This window comes from Leguminivora glycinivorella, chromosome 20 (genome assembly GCF_023078275.1).
Source record: "Leguminivora glycinivorella isolate SPB_JAAS2020 chromosome 20, LegGlyc_1.1, whole genome shotgun sequence".
In the NCBI taxonomy this organism is placed as follows: Eukaryota; Metazoa; Arthropoda; class Insecta; order Lepidoptera; family Tortricidae; genus Leguminivora; species Leguminivora glycinivorella.
The window spans coordinates 7,688,539-7,712,226 of record NC_062990.1 but is presented as its reverse complement, the minus strand read 5'-3'; the positions used below and the strand labels follow the sequence as shown (position 1 = coordinate 7,712,226).

The following is a 23,688-nucleotide window of genomic DNA, read 5'->3' as shown; positions in this document are numbered from 1 at the left end:
GGGAGTGGCCATACTGTACGATAGTACTATACTGTGGTATAAAATAGAATAGAATAGAATAGAATTAATTTTATTCACATACACACAAAAGAGAAAAATATTACAAAAAGGAACAAACAAAAACGAGAAGGTGCCACGAAATGGCTTGACCTCAGCATATTGCTGGCGGCTTCCAGCGCTGATCTTCCGGTCAAACCATCCGGTGAAAAACATTCACGACAGGTAACATGAACAAAATTATGGAAAACAACATAATACAGACAAAAAGACAAAGATATTAAATACTAACAGTAAACCAATGAGCGGCGGCCCTCGCGACCCTCGCAAAGAAATGCGACAGTGGCGCCAGAGTTTCTCAGGCAGCGGCGCGAGGCATTCTCTCTTCCTATCTAACCACAAACCTTGCCGCGTCCGAGTCCGATATTAAACAACCTAGTTACCAACCTACTTACATGAGAAAGACAATAAAAAAGGATAATTTTTGTATCACTTTATTCAATCTTGCTCGCACTCGGCGTCAAGTGGCGCAGGATAGGACAGAGTGGCGATCTCTTTTGTCGGAGATCATGACCTTTTTTGGGTCGCTAAAGTAGTAGTGATGACGATGATGATGATTTTATCCTATTGTCCCTCATCAGGGGCATAGGGCTCTTAGGAAGGATTTCCATTGCACTGTTCCCGGTCCGATGCGGCCTCCTCCAGGCGTGCCCAGCCGAGGCCCACTGAGTTAGCCTCCTTTTCTACCGTGCGCCTCCAGGTAGTCCGCGGGCGACCTCTCCCCCTTGATCCGGGAATATTCCAAGTCAACCCTTGTTTGGACTAGTGGTTGTTTGGGCTTCGTAAGACATGTCCAGCGCCATTTCCGCATAAGTATTCTTTGGCTATAGGGTTTTGTCCAGTCGATTCCCATAATTTCGCATTAGAGATGGTCCGTGGCCAGAAGACTCCAACGATTCGCCGCAAACACTTGTTTACGAACACCTGCAGTCTTCTGCTTATGTCTTGTGTCACGGGCCAAGTTCCACAGCCGTACAGTAGAACCGACTTGACATCGGATTCAAAAACCCTTTTTATGCGAGTGATGACTGTAGAAGTCCACACGGGTTTAAAGTACAAAGTAGTAGTAGAAGTTAAATCTTGTATCCGTTAAAACGCATCACTCCTTGAATCCATTCCAAATATGAACTGATCATACAGAATTCGTACGAAATTGTTGGATACAGAACAGCCCCGTGAACAACTCCAACGATATCACCATTGTAGACTAGCGGGCCTCCTGAATCGCCTTGACGAGTTGCCTGCCATCTATCAGAGCATTTCGAAACTACACACACTCTATATGAAGGAATTACAGACTTTGGGCAAGGCACTATCATACCCTCACCTACTTGCAGGGGAACTGATGACATTCTGTAACGCTCCTCCAGTGATGTACCGTATATGTCACTAAGTGTTCTGCCAAATCCAGCGTACTTAGCAGGCAGGCCATAAAGAGTCTTGTAATCTATTGCTAGCAACTTCGCACGAGGCTTAGATATCTTTTGGACTAGAGCTATTCCAATGTCAATAGTTTCTGCTTTAGGGAGGAACACTTTTAATATCTCGCTGTATAATTTTGTTTCATTGCCCGGTAGAGTGAATTCTCCATATCTTACTATGTTTGTTCGAATATGAACTGGCGACAAGCAATGTTCCGCTGTGAGCACCAAAGTTTCAGATATCAGGCTACCGGTGCACGATCTTTCATAAGTTCAATGACTCTGTTTTCCACTTAGATACTATTAATTCAAATCAAGTGATCAAGCTGATTAAATGCATAAAATCTAATGCTGAAGGTATAGATAAGATAAATCTAAACATGCTCATTTTAACTTTTCCTTACTCAATTGAAGTCATTACAAATCTTATAAATACCTCCATTCTCACAGCAACCTTCCCTGATATCTGGAAGTTAGCAGTTGTGACTCCACTTCCTAAAGTATCTAACCCCACTACTCTTACTGATCTTAGGCCCATAAGCATACTACCTTGTATGTCTAAAATAATGGAAAAAGTTGTATGCTCACAGTTAACCGCCTACCTGGAAAACAACAATATTTTACCAGACGTCCAATCAGGCTTTCGAAAGGGTCGCAGCACTGTCACCGCGTTACTTGATGTAACTGACAACATCTTGGATGCTCAAGATAAAGGTATGTGCACACTTTTAGTCCTCCTTGATTTCTCGAGGGCTTTCGATTGTTTGAATATAAACCTTCTTCTTTCCAAACTGAGCTACTACGGTTTTGATCACAATACTGTTAAGTGGTTTGATAGCTATTTAAGTAATCGGTCGCAAATTGTAAAAGTGGGTGGCAATGACGGATCCTCACTTTTTTCTGAAAAGGCTGTAGTAACCAGGGGAGTTCCCCAAGGATCGGTGCTCGGTCCGCTCCTGTTTATACTTTACTCTGCAGATATAAGGTCACACATCACACATTGCAAATACCACATCTATGCAGACGACTTACAAGTGTATATATCATGCAGGCCAGCAGACATTGACTCTGCTATTGAAAAACTAAACCAAGATCTAGCTACTATTGCTTCATGGGCCACAGAAAACTGTCTACTGCTTAATCCGAACAAAACCAAATACATTGTGTTTGGCAGCAGGCAGCAAGTGGCCGGTATCACTATTTCACAAGATGTTATGTTGTCAAACACTCCAGTTGAGAGGGTGTATGAAGCCCGCAATTTAGGACTTCTCATGGACTGTGGACTGCGTTATGAAAAGCATGTCGCTGAGTCTATCAGAAGTTGTTTTTATAAACTTAAGGTCCTATATAAAATTCGGCCATACATAAGTGAAGACCTACGCAGTCAGCTAGTTGAGTCACTTGTATTATCAAAATTGAATTATATGGATGTAGTGTTTGGACCTAGACTTCTTGCAAGAACAAAGAGACTCATACAACGTGTTCAAAATGCCTGTGCCCGCTTCTGTTTTGATATTCCGTTGAGAGCACACGTGACTCCTTTTCTGAACAGCCATCACGTCCTTAAAATGAAGCACCGACGTAAATTTCACTTGGCTTGCTTGCTCTTTGGTGTGCTGAAGTATAAGTCACCCCCGTATCTCTTCAGCAAACTCTCTATCATCAAGCTTCGCGAACGCCGTAACTGGGGGATTCAATTGTTGACGCCGCGCCATATTTCTGCAGCTTTCCGAGGAAGTTATCGCTATTCTGCATCGCGTTGCTGGAATAATGTGCCCCCGCCTTTGAGGAACCTGCAAAGTATTCATAGTTTTAAAACCAAGCTCAAGCAGTATTTATTAAACCACCAACTTAGCCAAGAAAACTTGAGACTTGACACGAGCTGCCTATAGTTAAACATTCATTTCTTATCTTTACCACTTGTTTTTCGTTCCTTCTGCAGCATGATTATTTGCCGTTGATGTTATTTAATAATGTTCACCATCCTGTAAACTCGTACATTTGATATTTAGTAATTTAGTTATGGTTTCACACAAAATCACGTTTGTTATTGTCAAACCTGTCTTTTAGTTAGTGTAGCCACCGCTGGCGCTAGTTGCAACTAGCAATTGCCGCTTTAATGTACACCCATAGTATGGTTCGACCAAACGTTAAAACGCGGCGTGCGCGATCTGGTGTACGACTCTTTTTCCTTTTAATTAATTTGGGGTTTTCTGTTTATAATTATTCTTTTTATTCTATGTTTCGATCACAGTCTGTTGTTATTTTTCTTGTAACGTTTTCACTTTCATAACTGTTTGACCACGTTCTTGTATGTGTTTTGTATTTCTTCTGTCTGTTACCCTCCGTGAATCTTTCTCACTTGATGGTCTCATCGGAAGATCAGCGCTGGAAGTCACCAGCAACACGCTGAGATGAGGCCATTTCGTGGCACTTCATTCCTTTCTGTCTTGTTGTTATTATGTGTATTTTGTCTTACCTGTGTTCACGAATAAACGTTTATTCTATTCTATTCTATTCTATTCTATCTAAAGTAGGGCGGTTTCTTCAGTTGGAATAGTACAACGAATGGAAATTCATTTCTCAAATCCGGCCGTCCTTTGTACACTCGGAGGGGGCTGTGTCCTCGTGCTTCGTTCAAATTTACAACAATCATACAGAAAATAGTAATAAACAGCATTTTAAACATAATATACATGCACTGTTATGCTTTCTATTTTAAAATAAAAACAATATGCTCAGCATATTTATGTTTTATGTGATTCAATCGCATGTAAGTTTTTACTGCCTGTTGTGTTTCGAAATTGTGTTTCTAGTAATAAGATTTTTCAGCTGTCAAGCAAGCACTAAATACGTTTTTAGATTTTACCTATTTTAAATTAGCTCACGATAAGATATTATCGTGAGCGTTTCGTGAGAATTTGTGAATTCGGCTACGCACACTGGTCGGCTAAAGCACAATGTAATAAAGAGTACTATCATACAGTACGGCCACTGCCGCTCCCCGCTGAAAGTGCCGCCCACCCGCTCTCGGTTACTTCACAGTTACCGACTGTCACGAACGCGACCAGGTGACCAGTCCTATCTCACTCATACAAGCATGGAACGCGTTCATCTACTCGAGCTTAGACTGTATGCGTAGGAACGCGCCTCTTTCGTATATTTGATCATCACCATTGCCCGAGGTGTGGCTGAAGTGAAGACTTTTATAATTAAGGAGTTGAATCTTGAGTGTGGCCAGGTTAATAAAGTTTTGCTTTTCTGTATATAAAACCTCACCTACCAAGTCTCAAACTTTATAATTAACGAATCGGCTACCGCAATAACCACTCATTATTAATAACTAATAACCATAAAACTTGGGATAACTCAATTATCTCTTAAAACTGAACCTTTAAAACTTCACTCTGTATCCACTTAGCGGGTCATAAATAAGAAGGTTTTAAAGGTGCATTATTCATTTTGAAATTATAATATACTAGCTTCTGCCCGCGGCTTCGCTCGCGTTAGAAAGAGACAAAAAGCAGTCTATGTCACTCTCCATTCCTTCAACTACCTCCACCTAAAAAATCACGTCAATTCGTTGCTTCGTTTTGCCGTCGAAGACGGACAAATAAACAGACACACACACTTTCCCATTTATAATATTAGTATGAATTTATTTCTATTTCTGATAATACTTCTCTAAAATTATATAGGTACTAATTATGTACATCAAAATTTCTGTCAAGTCAAGGGGTTAGTAGAAATTGGTCTAAACCGCAAAAAGTCCAACATTTTTTCCGTTTTATCTTAAATTTAAAGCGATATCGACGGAGTACGCGGGGCTCCTATTTTGTGCAATCCCGGTAAGGGCATTTATTTGTGTGATGAGCACAGATATTTTGTTCCTGAGTCATGGATGTTTTCTATGTATATAAGTATGTATTTATCTATTTAAGTATCTATATCGTCGCTTAGCACCCATAGTACAAGCTTTGCTTAGTTTGGGGCTAAGTTGATCTGTGTAAGGTGTCCCCCAATATTTATTTATTTATTTGGCCTTCGGCCATTTGAAGATACCTAACGAGACCAGTTGCGTCTATGCGAAATCGTTGTACTAGGTATACGTTATCCGTGACTATCGTCACATCCTTACAAAATTACAATATTATTACATTAAATTACAATGCATTTGTTTCTTCCAAAAACAAACCCTGTGAAACCACCTTTACCGACACAAAAACCATGTTACATTTTACCACAATCTTTATTTGACAACAGTAAGCTTCCAACTTAGTTCTGGTTTGTAGGTTCTACACCTTCAAATCCATTATAATATTACAAAATTTGAAAGTGTTTGTGTGTGTGTGTCTGTCCATCTTTCACGGCAAAAGGAGCGACGATTTGTCGTGATTTTTAAGTGGAGATAGTTGAAGGGTTGGAGAGTGACCAATGCTACTTTTTGTCTATTTCTAACCCCCCATTTCTCTTAAATGTGGGATGGGAGTTTGTATGCAGCACTCCGCAATTTTCAATCAATCAATCAATCAATTATTTATTCGTGATAACTACAAAATACACAAGTAAAAAAACAGAAACAGCAAATAAAAGAAATTAAACATATAAGTTACCACGAAATGGTCCCGACTCAGCATAAAATGCTAACCCAAGGGTCAGCGCTGGTCTTCCGTCGATTTTAACGTAAATTTCGAATTTAACGTAAGCGAAGCTGCGGCCTAAAACAAGTTATCTTACTAAAATTACAATTTTATTACATTAAATTACAATGCATTTGTTTCGTCCAAAAAAACCCTGTGAAACCACCTTTACCAACACAAAAACCCAATGCTTACATTTCACCGCAATATTTATTCGAGAACATAAAGTTGCCGCGAGCAGTCAATCCTCGTTAAGGGGAACGACGTCCATTTATATCAGCGATACGATTTACTTTAACTTAAATAAATTTGTCACTATCCCCCTTAATACTGTTTTCTTGTAATGCTGTGTTTACATTGGCATGTGACGTTTGTGAGTGAGGTAATAAATATGAAGCAAAAACATATACGTGTTTTTTTTTGTTTTCTGTTAAATTCGACATACAATTAGGTTCATCAACAGAACCACCCGGTATATCGCTTTGTGTTAAATACGAAAATAATGACCTATTATTAATAAATGATGATGAAAATGACTACAAATTTATTTATTTATTTAATTGCACAATGGAAAAAAGTAGGTACAAATGGCGGACTTAAGAGGGGGTAGAGCAGGGAGAATTTTCAGAATCTGTCAAATTACCCCATTACACACACAAACACCCTTCACTCACACTACCTCAATTTACTGTGAAAGGTCAGTGACCCTTAATTTTTTTCAAGAGTGTTATTTTGAGTTTGTAGTCAACTACTGACCTCCTTTGAGAAATTAAACTGTAAAAAAGGTAGCATACAAGAAGACAGAGAAAAAATACGCATCATCTAGCTTTCCTTCTCTGTTCATGTCTCATGTGACTTTTTGTGACAATTTACCTAAATATGTAGATAACGTTCCTTACTCAGTTGATTGTTTATCTAGGTGTATTTCAAATTACTTTGCACTTCATTTTGCGTTACTTTTCTATACTTAGATTAAAAATCGTCAGCCTGCCTATCCCCGCAAACATTATTCAAAGTCGTGTGTGAAGGCCGATACCTCCAGGCAGACATTTATGGTCGCGTGATAAATGATAAAACATTCAGCCCTATCGCACTATTTGTAAGTGTAATAGGGACGGTCCGATGTTTTATCATTTATCGCGCGACTATGATTGCCCTGCAGGTCTTCAGAGGCCTGTGCTGTGCATTACGTATATGCGGGTTGTATTAAAGACTATCAGATATTTTCTTTATTCTTTTTGGTCGTTAGGTTTTTTATCATTTAGTTTGATACAAAATAAAGTATGTGTATAAAATAAAAACCTAATGAATAGAGTACAGCTAGCAGCAGTCAAGTCAGAGACACAAAGAAAGACAGGGAATATCGACGCATATCTTATCTTATCCCAATACCGCCATCGCCATCTGCATCAGACTCTTTATCTTACCCAATTTCCGAGTCTCTTCTCTAAATTTCAGTTTCTTGAGTTGAAAATGTTGAAACTCATACTTGGTAATAAATAAAACACAAAAAAACATATAAAAATCACAATATAATTTTAAATTATAGCTTAGGCCCTGTACCAGTTGCAGTCGCCACGTCTGTAAAGTCCCTTGTAGTTTCTTTTAAATGGCTAAATACCTAGATGTTATGACATTAACATCTGTGACGTGACTGAAAATTAAAAAACATCGCTCAGAGATAAGGTTCAAATTAGCATGGCAAAAAATACAACAGTGCAGTCAAAATACGAAAAAGCAAATGTCAATGTCAATATCACTGCCGTATTTCAGGCAATAAGGGCTGTTTTCTCAAATATGAAAAAATCTCAAAAGCAGGACTTTATAAAGACTTTCTAGGAAAATTATTTTGAACTTGATAGGTAGACCAATTTAATAAAAGTTGTACGATAAAAAATTCTGAACTAAGTTTGTAACTATATATGAAAAGCATTTTTATCTTAGATTGCATATTTTAGTATCGTAACGATTTTTCTTTCAAATAAAAAGATAATTATTAGAATAGATAATTATTAGAATAGATAATTTTAGAATAGATTCACGGTGTCTACCGTAAACTGGGGTTACATTGACCAATTTGGGAATTTAAACTTCTCTAGCTTCTACATGTAATGGGTAGCTATAGTTAGCTTCTACATTTAATGGGTATTTTTATCCATTAAATGTAAAGAAAGAAAAAAATGGGACCATCAACTTTTTTAGTCTTTTCCTGTTAAAAATCTAGAAAAGTAACAAAATAATGTACGCAGAAAAAAAAAACTATAAGATCAAACTTAAACTGACATTGGGGTTACTTTGATACCCTATGTTTTTTTTTTAATGGTAATCGAATGTAACCCCTTGCAAAAGTATTTTATCTTAGAACAAATTAAATTATTCTCATTTGAAAATATTTTAATTTGTATTTTTAAGTAGTAACACTACTATTATACTATAAACATTAAATAAATGACAATGAACAAGAAACACTTGGAGGCCTTGGTCACTTTTTCTTTGTATATGACATTTATTTAATGTTTAAAGTATTTTATCTCAAGAAAAGATAAAAAAACGGTTCGCACAGTCAAATATTACAACTCTTTAACGCTATTTTGGGGTTACTTTGATCAAAAATAAAAATTACCTAAAAATTCTTCGAAAAACCAACTTTATTTGCAATTGTTTCAATATTTATCACACGAAGAGATCAAATTATCTGCCTCAACTCAACAAGTACCGTGACATAATCAGACAATAATCAATTATGTGTCATTATGGTCAATGTTACCCCATGCAAGTGATCAAAGGCACCCCACAGAGTAAATCATCCATCCATCCATACTAATATTATAAATGCGAAAGTAACTCTGTCTGTCTGTCTGTTACGCTTTCCCGCTTAAACCACGCAACCGATTTTGATGAAATTTGGAACAGACAATCTTTAGACCCTGAGACAGAACATAGGCTACTTTTTATTTCGAAAAAAAGGGATGAAGGGGTTGAAAAAGAGGTTGAAAGTTTGTATGGGATTTCTTAATTTTAAAAGATAAAACCATGAAACTTTATATTTTAGCACTTGATAAGAAATCATTAAACATCTTGATAAGGTCGAACGCTATTAATTAACATTATTTTTACCTTTTTTTTGTGTCGTGCGGTGGGAAATAAACATTAACTAAAAGCGGGTAGATTATATTTATTTGTCTACCCCGAACATTTATATAAATTAAATTTGTGTTGTTTACATCTCCGGTGACATTTTGCTGGGACGTCAGTCTTCCGCGACCACGGCCAGTGCAACCTGGCCGAAACGTTGGGAAAAAAGGTAAAAATAATGTTAATTAATCGCGTTCGACCTGTATGTGACTTTAAATATGTGTACAAAGCGCGAGAACTTAAAGTGTTATCTTGATAAGGGATAGGGATAGGGATAGCGATAGGGATAGCGATAGGGATAGCGATAGCGATAGCGACAGCGATAGCGATAGCGACAGCGATAGCGATAGCGATGATCGGTCGGCGGTCTCTTACAATCAATGTGCTCTAAGACGATCGTTGTTTGCTTGCTTGAAGATTACGTTTGCGATAAGTATAAGCAAAATGTAAAAAATTGTAAGGGATAATAGAAAAAAGTACTTTTTACCCACCGATCATAGTGTCGAAATACGGGCTATGTGGGATGTTTATAAAGGTTTCCCCAGCGTATATAGAATTACCTACGCTGTGGTCGATGTGTAATATTTCTACAATCATTGCAAGCAAAAGTATTATGTGCAATCGAAATAATCGCAGATAAATATACCTACAGAGAAACCTACGGATCCAAATGAAAATCTTAATGAATACTTTTATTACGCGGGCGAAGCCGCGGGTAAAAGCTAGTTAGTAATAAATGCCTAGTTTGACTTTATGATACAAAACTCAATCCTTACAATAATACCACTACGTTAGTTTAGAAGTTATTTAATACATGAAAAATAGCAGCAAACTATGCTTATATTTTAACACGTTATCCGCACTGCCCACGACCATACTTACTTGTTCACTGCGTCAGAGCACCATTTATAAAGGTTGGTTTGTTATAATATGTGTAGATTTCGATAAATTTATTTTATTAATACATAACCGACTACTCATAACATATTAGTTAGTCAGGTTTTGTTCATAGTCCAAAAGGGTCAACCCTAGCACTTTTCCCTATTCACCCCAACGTTAGGGTGAGCGAAAATTACTAAATAAAACTACATATTTTCAAAGACAAACCGAAGTTCACACCGCTGGAAGATTTTTTGTGTAAAAAATTAGCATGGAACATATAAAAAAAGTGCTATCGACGTTCAAAAGTCGGTTTTGGTCCTATTCAGCACAAATGACGGTAGTTCATACCCGTTCCGACCCCATGAACCCAAAATCTTCAGAAAACGATGTACTAAGTAGACCGAAGTGCAGCGCCGTCTGTAGGTGAATTGGGTTACTAATTTATGCAAACTACTTAAGTCGCAATAGATGTCATTTCATTTAGTATTTTAGAGGTAACTAGTAAAGATAATTTAGTTTTACAATTGTGCGAAAAAAGATTCTCATTTGGCCAGATTTTTTAACCGACTTCCAAAATTCAAAAGGTTATAAATGTATAGTTTATTTTTAATATCACTTCTGGTCCAATTTCAAACCCCACAAATATTAACGGCAAACTGATAATGACATTAAGTTTTTTTGAAATAAATTTGTGACATATGTGGGTAGTTTAGTAATTATAGGCACCGACTGATTGTGGGTAGGTTTATATTTTCGCTCTCTGCTAATAAATCTTGTATGGAACGGACGTGTTTTCTTTGGTGCCTCTTCATCAGCGCTGATCTTCGGCTGGGAGCATACCTTACAAAATTAAATGCCAAAAAAAGTTTATCAGTAAAAATTACTTATTTGAAAATAAAGTCATAACCGTTTTCATGCTTATACATTGAAATAGATATCACGCACGAAAGTAAGAACGACAAGGCCCCCTGGTGGCTGAGCCGGGAATCGAACCCGCCATGTCTCTCGCTATACCGCAATCCTCTAAGTGCCACTTGCACCAACGAAGATGGAGGATTAACCTGAGGGTTAACCCACTATTTTACATGGAATTTGACAGTTGACAGCCCACTAACCCTGAGTTAAGTGGTTGGTGCAAATGGGCCTTATAAGATTCATATACGAGGTGGTCAAAATGTGCCTATCAGAGATAACATACACTAGAGAAATTTCGTTGGGTACCACACGGCGGGCGGGTGGCCTAGTGGTAATGACGTTAGCTGCGTAAGCTGAAGACCCGGGTTCGATTCCCGGCTCGGCCATCAGTAGGCCTTGTCGTTTTTTCTTTCGTGTATGATATCTATTTCAATTTATGTATGTATGGACGTAAACATTTTATTGTACATAAGACAAGTTAGGACATATAAATACAGTATAGTTATGGTGTACAAAGGCGAACTTATCCCTATAAGGTGTCTCTTTCAACCTTTGAGCGAATTGAGAATTTATTATTAAATATAAACTTGAAAAAGAACAAATCAAAAATTATTCAATAAAATAATTTTATTTCTTCCCTAGTTGTATAGTTTCATACTTATGATTTTTATTTTAAAGTAATCCATTTATATTATAGCAATCATGGGTGAAACGTGGAGGTTGACAGAAGTGTAATTAACATTTCTAAATGTTGATTTCTTGTATCTAGTCTAACTACGAAGCAATACATTGACGTATAAATTGCGTCCATATACAGAGAGGTCATTCATAAAAACATCACTTTAGGTAAGTTATATATCTTTTATACAATTTGACAACCATTGACCACACATCCCAATTCACCCCTCTTCCGACCCTAATCACCCCCTTCGTAAACCTATTCACCCCTTTGCGACCCGATTCCCCCATTCCTGATCCTATTCACCCCTCAGGCCGCGGATATTTATCCATCAAATTGAAATTGAAAATTGAAATTGAAATCGTCTGTCAATGAAAAGAAAATTGTAGTAAGTATGTATGGAACATAAACTTTAGAAGTGTAGGTATACACTACATTCAAAAGGATAACGAACAAATTCTGAGCAAAATTTCACACAAAAATAAAGTTAAAATGAGTAAATAATACAATAAATTTAAATGCCAACTTTGACAGACATTTTCATGCCCCTAAATATATTATTTTCCCTGGAACTACGGAACCCTACACTGACCGTGACCCGACGCGCTCTTGGCCGGTTTTTCTTCTCAATGAAATGCAGAGATAATAAAAAATTACACCTCCCAATTTATAATAATTTTTTTTTGCAAAAATTTCATTTTTGGCACAAGCTTTACCTTAGCCGACTGTACCTTTCTTTCAACAATCATCTATTGCTCTCCGAGATGTTTCTAAAAACCCCTTACTCAATGGGGATACGACGTTTCATAACAGAGTTCCTCTGACCACCTTTCTGCTCCATCATCAGATCACCTCCATGATACCATAATATTGTATTGTCACATGATTTACATATGTGTGCAAAATTTCAGCTCAATCGGAAACCGGAAAGTGGGTCAAATTTAGCTTCTACGTTTTGACACAAACTAACAAGGCAAGTTGAATAAAAGCTTGTAAAAAGGCTTCTGATATCAGATTTGTAATAACTGTAATAAGTTTAGTTGTCATAGTTTAAGAACAGATGAGACAGACATATGCAATGACAATGCACGTGTTTCGTGAGATGTCAAATCACCTCATACAATTTACCGCTCTAAGGCAACTAAGGTAGGGTTTGTTATTGCACTTTAATTACATATTAATGATTTCTAGCCCGTAAGATATATATTTGCTTTAACAATGGATAGATAATTATGCGAGTGAGAGTGTAATTTAGATTTTTATAAGGAAACAAATATTTTTAAGCGACCCGATCAGATATTTATACGAATAAGGACCCTCCCACATCTACCGTCTCGCGATCGTAGCGTCGGGCCAACTGTATGGCTAAGCCGCGCCGACGCGACGCGGCGTCTTTTTCCATACAGTTGGCCCGACGCTACGCTCGCGAGACGCTAGAAAGAGAGACTATGTTACTTACGGTTACTTAGTCATAGGGAAATTAAAACTTTTTTATATAAAAATTTTACGGTATTTAATAAAAAAAACTGCATTTTATGCAGAAAGCAAGCCACTTTGCACAGTGATACTAGGGACCAATATAAATGATTTCATCCGAGGAAACACGATTTTCATCCACTAGAATTCAAGATGGCGGACATTTTCCAAAATGGCGGCCGCATATTTTTAAAAAATTATAGAATCGTAACGGCTGCACCGATTTTGATGGTTGAGGTGTCTATCGCATCGTATTGAAGCGTTAATTAATATAAAAAATTAAAGTCATAAAAAATTAAGATGGCGGCCGAATAATAAGAAAAATATGAAAATTTCAAACTATTTTTTTTCATTCTCGTGCAATTTACTAATAAATTTTCTATGATATGGTTACATTTTTATGTATTTAAATTAAACCTGATAATATTATCTACATAATAAAATAAAAATCATGAAAATCCATTGAGTAGTTTTTGAACTATACTCATTTGAAATGGAGCGCGCGGATTTGAAAGACGTTTTCGCACGTGATGTAAACAATTTTGGAATCATAACGGCTGCACCGATTTTAATGGTTGGGGTAGCTATCAGTTTGTATTAAAACATTTATTCATATAAAAATTAAAATCATTTAAAAAATAAAGATGGCGGCCGAATAATAAAAAAAATATAAAATTTTCATTTTTTTTTATTTTCACGAAATTTACAAACAGTTTTTCTACCATATGGTCACATTTTTATTTTTTTAAATAAAATCTAATATTAACATCTGCAAAATAAAACAAAAAAACATTAAAATCCGTTCAGTAGTTTTTGAACTATACGCATTGAAAATGAAGCGCGCGGGTTTGAAAGACGTCTTTGCACTTGATATGTGATGCATCGTATCATTTGGTACCGCTATACACGCAAGACTGATTATTTATTTTGGTCACAACTTACTATATTACTATTCAGAATCAATGTTTTTAGTATTTATATACATTATTAGTTTTTTATTCCGAGTTTAGGTATATTTAGATAACCCCGTAAACTTGACCATCACATAATTTGTATTTTAATACGTAAAAGAACTTAAATGCACATAACATAACATTTGTATTAATAGCAATAAAATTGTCCTTTCCGAGGACTCCAGAGATAATTTTCGACAACTTAGGGGCTTCAGAAATATCTATGTATAAAATAACTTGTTTTCTGCGACAAGGAGCGTATGTTTTTGTAGTGCTGGCGATGTTGGTGGGATGCTGGTTATTAATTTTGGTTGGAAACAGTTCCAAGCGCACCAAGTTAATCGATAAATGTTGAGTCTGCGGATCAAGTTTTCAAGCATGGCCATTATTCCTCCAGGAATACACTGTTCAGCATGACAACCAACAATACTTTTTCCAGAAACTATAGCCTGTTGATGTTATAAGTGTGGTGATTTTTTTTTCTAAACAATTTACTTCCTCAGAAAACATTTGCTCTGCTATTTCAGGGTAAACCATAGGAACGTAACCGGAAGAAGCTGATAGCCTCATTGTACCTCGCCCAAAAGATATGGCGGAACAGGGACTCACGCGTATCATCACATCTTCCGATACAGATGTCTTGGTATTTAAATAAAAACCACTGGAGTCTTCGGGTGAAGGATAGACGTAAAGTCAGTGGCCAGATTCGGGTTTGGTTGGACCTAGCTTAGAGCCTCGAAAGGTATTTGCCTCATGTGAGACCTCGAGTGAGTTCAGGGTGGTAACGGATGCTAGAGTGTCCCATGCCCTTCGTTGAGTTTATCTCGCAGTTTGTAGCCGTGGAGGCTTTCAGGGCGTTACGTGCGAGATCGGACGTGATGTAAATGGAGGCAGGAATGACGGCAAAACGACACTTTACGAGTGCCTCAGCCGCCAAACCATACCGGTAAACAGGCCTGAGTCCATGCTTGCTCACTAAAATATGTGTTAAGAACGGTCCCAATTTGGCATTTAAGCATGTGATCTATGGAGCTAATTATATTGGGAAATTTCCAATTCTTATCTAGTATATTTTCTTAAGACTTCAAATGAGAATAACCTACCGGAGTATAAGGTACTACTGCTATTCGTGGTTTTTACGCTTTTACGTCTGATACGTTAAGTTAAGTTATACCAGCTTTGATAGAAACATCGCAGTAACTACAAACTCTTCCTGGAGGAATAATCGCCATGCTTGAAAAGTTCACTCCAGTTCAACTTGGTGAGCAAGAAACTGTTTAAGTACTACCGAAAATAAATTAGTACCTAACCAACATCGGCAGCACTCCGTGTCGTATAACAACGCCCCATATTCTGGATATTACTTCTGTGCCTATGCCATCATCCTGGGGTTGGAAGACGTACAATCAAATGATAGTTGGGTACTGCAGTGGTCTGAAAACAGGGAGATATGGTATGAATATGTATACTTGGACAATTGCGGTTGTGAAAAAGGCTGCGAAACAATACGCTGTACGTGTTGTGGGTCTACCCTGCGCGGCGCAATGCAAATAATGCAATGTATTAATAATGTTATCATTATTTCCTTGTTTGATATTATTTTGTATCTCTTTTATCTTTCAGTATAACCTAGACGAGAAGCAAAAAATATGTTTTGTATTAATAATGTTTCCGTAGCCCCTACAGGAGTTATAATTTTAGAACAAAACGGGACTTAATCGCGTAAACACTTACATTTATATTAGGGCCGACGTTTCGAACATCACATTATGTTCGTGGTCACGGGTAGACTGGCGAGGAATTGCATCAACATCTTCTAGCCGCGCGAGTTTCTCGAACTACCCGCACTTGTTCTTGATTATTCACTTTTGCGCTAGGGTTGTCACTTTGCCTAGACACACAACACTCACGACATCAGCCGGTGTGTCCCTCGGTGTTTTTTCACGCTTACATTTGCTAATCACTGGATTCCACGAAGAAGAAATTCCCTGTCCCTCATTTTGGTTGAAATTTCGATGCTTCCTAATTTCAATCGCTTCACGTACTTTTCTGCTGTAGAACAGACGTTCCGTTGATAGAATTTTGGGACTATGGAGCTCGATCCAGTGGTTTGGTCCCGACTGTAGCAGATGTTCAGCTACCGCAGACTTATTAATTTGGCGGTTTGGCCTACAGGAGTTGTCGAAAATTATCTCTGGAGTCCTCGGAAAGGACAATTGCTATTAATACAAATGTTATGTTATGTGCATTTAAGTTCTTTTACGTATTAAAATAAAAATTATGTGATGGTCAAGTTTACGGGGTTGTCTAAATATACCTAAACTCGGAATAAAAAACTAATAATGTATATAAATACTAAAAACATTGATTCTGAATAGTAATATAGTAAGTTGTGACCAAAATAAATAATCAGTCTTGCGTGTATAGCGGTACCAAATGATACGATGCATCACATATCAAGTGCAAAGACGTCTTTCAAACCCGCGCGCTTCATTTTCAATGCGTATAGTTCAAAAACTACTGAACGGATTTTAATGTTTTTTTGTTTTATTTTGTAGAAGTTAATATCAGATTTAATTTAAATAAATAGAAATGTGACCATATGGTAGAAAAACTATTTGTAAATTTCGTGAGAATAAAAAAAATTGAAAATTTCATATTTTTTTTATTATTCGGCCGCCATCTTTATTTTTTAAATGATTTTAATTTTTGTATAAATAAATGTTTTAATACAAACTGATAGCTACCCCAACCATTAAAATCGGTGCAGCCGTTATGATTCCAAAATTGTTTACATCACGTGCGAAAACGTCTTTCAAATCCGCGCGCTCCATTTCAAATGAGTATAGTTCAAAAACTACTCAACGGATTTTCATGATTTTTATTTTATTATGTAGATAATATTATCAGGTTCAATTTAAATACATAAAAATGTGACCATATCATATAAAATTTATTGGTAAATTGCACGAGAATGAAAAAAAAAGTTTGAAATTTTTATATTTTTCTTATTATTCGGCCGCCATCTTAATTTTTTTATAATTTTATATTTTTTATAATAATGAACACTTCAATACAATGCGATAGACACTCCAACCATCAAAATCGGTGCAGCCGTTACGATTCTACAAATTTTTAAAAATATGCGGCCGCCATTTTGGAAAATGTCCGCCATCTTGAATTCTAGTGGATGAAAATCGTGTTTCCTCGGATGAAAACGTTTATATTGGTCCCTAGTATCACTGTGCAAAGTGGCTTGCTTTCTGCATAAAGTGCAGCTTTTGACCAGAATTTCGCCGTAAGCCCTATGACTATTTACCTTTCTTCTATTCTAAGTAAGAATCGATTAATAAGTATCTAAATATGTAAAAATAAATTAATAGTTTAAAAAACACTATAAAACACGCTTTTATAAATGCACGTAAAAGCCAAAAATAAATTATGGATCGTTCAAGTTGTCTCTATTTGTGAGCTGAAGTTTAAAAACTATGTGCTTTTAATTATAATATTTGATTGTAAAAGCGTGGGGCGCTGGAACAGGAAAGACTTTTTGTATAACCACAGAATATATAAGTATAACTTGCTGATAAATCAAATTATGCTATGTTACGGGAAGGAGGTTACACAGATTGACGCGCTAACTGGAGTTGCAGCATGACTAGTAGGTTCTACATTAAACAGTCAAATCAATTAAAAGTCAGTGTTCAAAGTAGGTACCAGTTTGTCGAACTCAGACAAAATATGCGCTAGTAGCGAGGAGAGTCGACAGTCACCGACACTTAGAACGCCGCTTTTTCCGGTAATCAAAGTACAAAAGGGGAAAGTGTCTACAGTGACAGGATGCAGAGTTCTTGTTCGTGGACGAGATATCTTTGGTTCTCTTTGGTAACCCTTAGGCGGCATATGTAAACGTTATGTTCTTATGCAACTTCATTCGCCAGGAAGTTCGAATTAGTATTTGTTTACAAGAAAGTCTTTCCTGTTCCAGCGCCCCACGCTTTTACAATCAAATATTATAATTAAAAGCACATAGTTTTTAAACTTCAGCTCACAAATAGAGACAACTTGAACGATCCATAATTTATTTTTGGCTTTTACGTGCATTTATAAAAGCGTGTTTTATAGTGTTTTTAAACTATTAATTTATTTTATACTTTTTAGTCATTAATAATGAAATAAATACCTTTTAACATTTATACATAAAATTATTTCAAGTAGGCGGATTTTACATGCCATTTGTGGCTTAACGTGTACTTATTGCTAATTGCTACTTAATAATAACTAGCGGCTACCTTCTTATTACGGTATTATCATAAAAATGTTTATACCTAGTAAGTTATCCGTAAAAGATAGACAATATAGACATGTGCCATCGCGGACTTTTTGAAGACATTAGAGAGACATACTTTCGCCATACATTGTTTTGAAGCTCTCAGCTAGTGGGATTTTGTTTGACTCGATTAGAAAATATTGTCACATTTCAACTAATTCAAACAAAATTTAAGTATTTCTTTTTTGCCGAGCCCCCTTTATTTGCACTTAAGGGTCACAGGAAAACCATTACCCAACTTATTTTAAATACAACGTTGATCTTTCTTTTATGCGGGGGCTTTGCCCCCGAGCCCCCCTTTGTTTGCTCTGAAAGGTCACAAGAAAACGCTAACCCAACTTATTTTAAATACTACGTTAATCTTTCTTTTATGCGGGGGGCTTTGCCCCCCGAGCCCCCCTTTTCGTTACTCTTAAGGGTAACAAGAAAACCCTAACCCAACTTATTTTAAATACAACGTTTATCTTTCTTTTATGCGGGGGCTTCGCCCCCCGAGCCCCCCTTTGTTTGCTCTTAAAGGTCACAAGAAAACACTAACCAAACTTATCTTAAATACTACGTTGATCTTTCTTTCATGCGGGGGGCGCCGAGCCCCCCTTTGTTTGCTCTTAAAGGTCACAAGAAAACCCTAACCCAACTTATTTTAAATACTACGTTGATCTTTCTTTTATGCGGGGGCTTCGCCCCCCGAGCCCCCCTTTTCGTTACTCTTAAGGGTCACAAGAAAACCCTAAACCAACTTATTTAAAATACAACGTTGATCTTTCTTTCATGCGGGGGCTTCGCCCCCCAAGCCCCCCTTTGTTTGCTCTCAAAGGTCACAAGAAAACGCTAACCCAACTTATTTTAAATACTACGTTAATCTTTCTTTTATGCTGGGGGCTTCGCCCCCCGAGCCCCCCTTTTCGTTACTCTTAAGGATCACAAGAAAACCCTAACCCAACTTATTTTAAATACTACGTTGTTCTTTCTTTCATGCGGGGGCTTCGCCCCCCGAGCCCCCCTTTGTTTGCTCTTAAAGGTCACAAGAAAACGCTAACCCAACTTATTTTAAATACTACGTTGATCTTTCTTTCATGCGGGGGGCTTCGGCCCCCGAGCCCCCTTTGTTTGCTCTTAAAGGTCACAAGAAAACGCTAACCCAACTTATTTTAAATACTACGTTGATCTTTCTTTCATGCGGGGGCTTCGGCCCCGAGCCCCCTTTGTTTGCTCTTAATGGTCACAAGAAAACCCTAACCCAACTTATTTTAAATACTACGTTGATCTTTCTTTTATGCGGGGGCTTCGCCCCCGAGCCCCCTTTTCGTTACTCTTAAGGGTCACAAGAAAACCCTAAACCAACTTATTTAAAATACAACGTTGATCTTTCTTTCATGCGGGGTGCTTCGCCCCCCAAGCCCCCCTTTGTTTGCTCTTAAAGGTCACAAGAAAACGCTAACCCAACTTATTTTAAATACTACGTTAATCTTTCTTTTATGCTGGGGGCTTCGCCCCCCGAGCCCCCCTTTTCGTTACTCTTAAGGATCACAAGAAAACCCTAACCCAACTTATTTTAAATACTACGTTGTTCTTTCTTTCATGCAGGGGGCTTCGCCCCCCGAGCCCCCCTTTGTTTGCTCTTAAAGGTCACAAGAAAACGCTAACCCAACTTATTCTAAATACTACGTTGATCTTTCTTTCATGCGGGGGCCTTTTCTTTACTCTTAAGGATCACAAGAAACCTTAACCCAACTTATTTTAAATACAACGTTGATCTTTCTTTTATGCGGGGGGCTTCGCCCCCCGAGCCCCCCTTTGTTTGCAATGAAAGGTCACAAGAAAACGCTAACCCAACTTATTTTAAATACTAGGTTAATCTTTCTTTTATGCGGGGGGCAAAGCCCCCCGAGCCCCCCTTTGTTTACTCTTAAAGGTCACAAGAAAACGCTAACCCAACTTATCTTGAATACTACGTTGATCTTTCTTTCATGCAGGGGGCTTCGCGCCCCGAGCCCCCCTTTTCTTTACTCTTAAGGATCACAAGAAAACCCTAACCCAACTTATTTTAAATACTACGTTGTTCTTTCTTTCATGCGGGGGCTTCGCCCCCCGAGCCCCCCTTTGTTTGCTCTTAAAGGTCACAAGAAAACGCTAACCCAACTTATTTTAAATACTACGTTGATCTTTCTTTCATGCGGGGGGCTTCGGCCCCCGAGCCCCCCTTTGTTTGCTCTTAAAGGTCACAAGAAAACCCTAACCCAACTTATTTTAAATACTACGTTGATCTTTCTTTTATGCGGGGGCTTCGCCCCCCGAGCCCCCCTTTTCGTTACTCTTAAGGGTCACAAGAAAACCCTAAACCAACTTATTTAAAATACAACGTTGATCTTTCTTTCATGCGGGGTGCTTCGCCCCCCAAGCCCCCCTTTGTTTGCTCTTAAAGGTCACAAGAAAACGCTAACCCAACTTATTTTAAATACTACGTTAATCTTTCTTTTATGCTGGGGGCTTCGCCCCCCGAGCCCCCCTTTTCGTTACTCTTAAGGATCACAAGAAAACCCTAACCCAATTTATTTTAAATACTACGTTGTTCTTTCTTTCATGCAGGGGGCTTCGCCCCCCGAGCCCCCCTTTGTTTGCTCTTAAAGGTCACAAGAAAACGCTAACCCAACTTATTCTAAATACTACGTTGATCTTTCTTTCATGCGGGGGCCTTTTCTTTACTCTTAAGGATCACAAGAAACCTTAACCCAACTTATTTTAAATACAACGTTGATCTTTCTTTTATGCGGGGGGCTTCGCCCCCCGAGCCCCCCTTTGTTTGCAATGAAAGGTCACAAGAAAACGCTAACCCAACTTATTTTAAATACTAGGTTAATCTTTCTTTTATGCGGGGGGCGAAGCCCCCCGAGCCCCCCTTTGTTTACTCTTAAAGGTCACAAGAAAACGCTAACCCAACTTATCTTAAATACTACGTTGATCTTTCTTTCATGCAGGGGGCTTCGCGCCCCGAGCCCCCCTTTTCTTTACTCTTAAGGATCACAAGAAAACCCTAAACCAACTTATTTTAAATACAACGTTGATCTTTCTTTCATGCGGGGGCTTCGCCCCCCGAGCCCCCCTTTGTTTGCAATGAAAGGTCACAAGAAAACGCTAACCCAACTTATTTTAAATACTAGGTTAATCTTTCTTTTATGCGGGGGGCGAAGCCCCCCGAGCCCCCCTTTGTTTACTCTTAAAGGTCACAAGAAAACGCTAACCCAACTTATCTTAAATACTACGTTGATCTTTCTTTCATGCAGGGGGCTTCGCGCCCCGAGCCCCCTTTTCTTTACTCTTAAGGATCACAAGAAAACCCTAAACCAACTTATTTTAAATACAACGTTGATCTTTCTTTCATGCGGGGGCTTCGCCCCCGAGCCCCCTTTGTTTGCTCTTAAATGTCACAAGAAAACGCTAACCCAACTTATCTTAAATACTACGTTGATCTTTCTTTCATGCGGGGGGCTTCGCCCCCCGAGCCCCCCTTTGTTTGCTCTTAAAGGTCACAAGAAAACGCTAACTCAACTTATTCTAAATACAACGTTGATCTTTCTTTCATGCGGGGGGCTTCGCCCCCGAGCCCCCTTTGTTTGCTCTTAAAGGTCACAAGAAAACGCTAACCCAACTTATCTTAACTACTACGTTGATCTTTCTTTCATGCGGGGGCTTCGCCCCCCGAGCCCCCCTTTGTTTGCTCTTAAAGGTCACAAGAAAACGCTAACCCAACTTATTATAAATACTACGTTGATCTTTCTTTCATGCGGGGGGCTTCGCCCCCTGAGTCCCCCTTTGTTTGCTCTTAAAGGTCACAAGAAAACGCTAACCCAACTTATTCTAAATACTACGTTGATCTTTCTTTCATGCGGGGGCCTTTTCTTTACTCTTAAGGATCACAAGAAAACCTTAACCCAACTTATTTTAAATACAACGTTGATCTTTCTTTTATGCGGGGGGCTTCGCCCCCCGAGCCCCCGTTTGTTTGCTCTGAAAGGTCACAAGAAAACGCTAACCCAACTTATTTTAAATACTACGTTAATCTTTCTTTTATGCGGGGGGCTTCGCCCCCGAGCCCCCTTTGTTTACTCTTAAAGGTCACAAGAAAACGCTAACCCAACTTATCTTAAATACTACGTTGATCTTTCTTTCATGCGGGGGCTTCGCCCCCGAGTCCCCCTTTTCTTTACTCTTAAGGATCACAAGAAAACCCTAAACCAACTTATTTTAAATACAACGTTGATCTTTCTTTCATGCGGGGGCTTCGCCCCCGAGCCCCCTTTGTTTGCTCTTAAATGTCACAAGAAAACGCTAACCCAACTTATCTTAAATACTACGTTGATCTTTCTTTCATGCGGGGGCTTCGCCCCCGAGCCCCCTTTGTTTGCTCTTAAAGGTCACAAGAAAACGCTAACCCAACTTATTCTAAATACTACGTTGATCTTTCTTTCATGCGGGGGCTTCGCCCCCTAGCCCCCCTTTTCTTTACTCTTAAGGATCACAAGAAAACCTTAACCAAACTTATTTTAAATACAACGTTGATCTTTCTTTTATGCGGGGGCTTCGCCCCCGAGCTCCCCTTTGTTTGCTCTGAAAGGTCACAAGAAAACGCTAACCCAACTTATTTTAAATACTACGTTGATCTTTCTTTCATGCTTCCCCCTCGAGCCCCCCCTTTTTTTCTGTTCTTATCTTCCGGCACCATCATCAGGCCTTGAAACCTAATCGTAGTCATAGTTCATTACAAGACTTTTCTAAGAAGCCCAAAAACAGTTATGATACGATGTTCCATCATGTAGTTCCAGTTCATATCTTCCGGCTCCATCATCAGACCTTGAATTCTAATTGTAGTCAAAGTTCATTACAAGACTTTTCTAAGAAGCCCAAAAACAGCTATGATACGATGTTCCATCATGTAGTTCCAGCTCATATCTTCCGGCTCCATCATCAGACCTTGAAACCTAATTGTAGTCAAAGTTCATTACAAGACTTTCCTAAGAAGCCCAAAAACAGCTATGATACGATGTTCCATGATGTAGTTCCAGTTCATATCTTCCGGCTCCATCATCAGACCTTGAAACCTAATCGTAGTCAAAGTTCATTACAAGACTTTTCTAAGAAACCCAAAAACAGCTATGATACGATGTTCCATCATGTAGTTCCAGCTCATATCTTCCGGCTC

General features: G+C 38.2%; 2 protein-coding genes across 2 annotated transcripts in view; both read right to left on the bottom strand.

The window, feature by feature from the left end:
* LOC125237003 (B-cell receptor CD22-like) overlaps positions 1-23,688 on the bottom strand; it is a 440,892-nt gene that overhangs the window by 93,517 nt on the left and 323,687 nt on the right. The window lies entirely within an intron of this gene.
* LOC125237005 (mast cell protease 1A-like) lies at positions 478-4,194 on the bottom strand. The gene is made up of 2 exons (XM_048143919.1): positions 4,007-4,194; positions 478-1,740 (listed from the first exon to the last, which is right to left on the bottom strand). The coding sequence occupies exons 1-2, from the start codon at positions 4,174-4,176 to the stop codon at positions 1,131-1,133; spliced, it is 780 nt and encodes a 259-aa protein (XP_047999876.1). The 5' UTR covers positions 4,177-4,194; the 3' UTR covers positions 478-1,130.

What these genes read in the sequence shown, in the direction of transcription:
- LOC125237005 (XM_048143919.1), bottom strand. Translation starts at nt 4,176, where the DNA reads ATGTATATTATGTTTAAAATGCTGTTTATTACTATTTTCTGTATGATT. An exon ending in AAGAAACCGCCCTACTTTAG is followed by an intron (nt 1,741 to 4,006) that starts ATAGAATAGAAT and finishes AACTTATGAAAG; the next exon opens with ATCGTGCACCGGTAGCCTGA.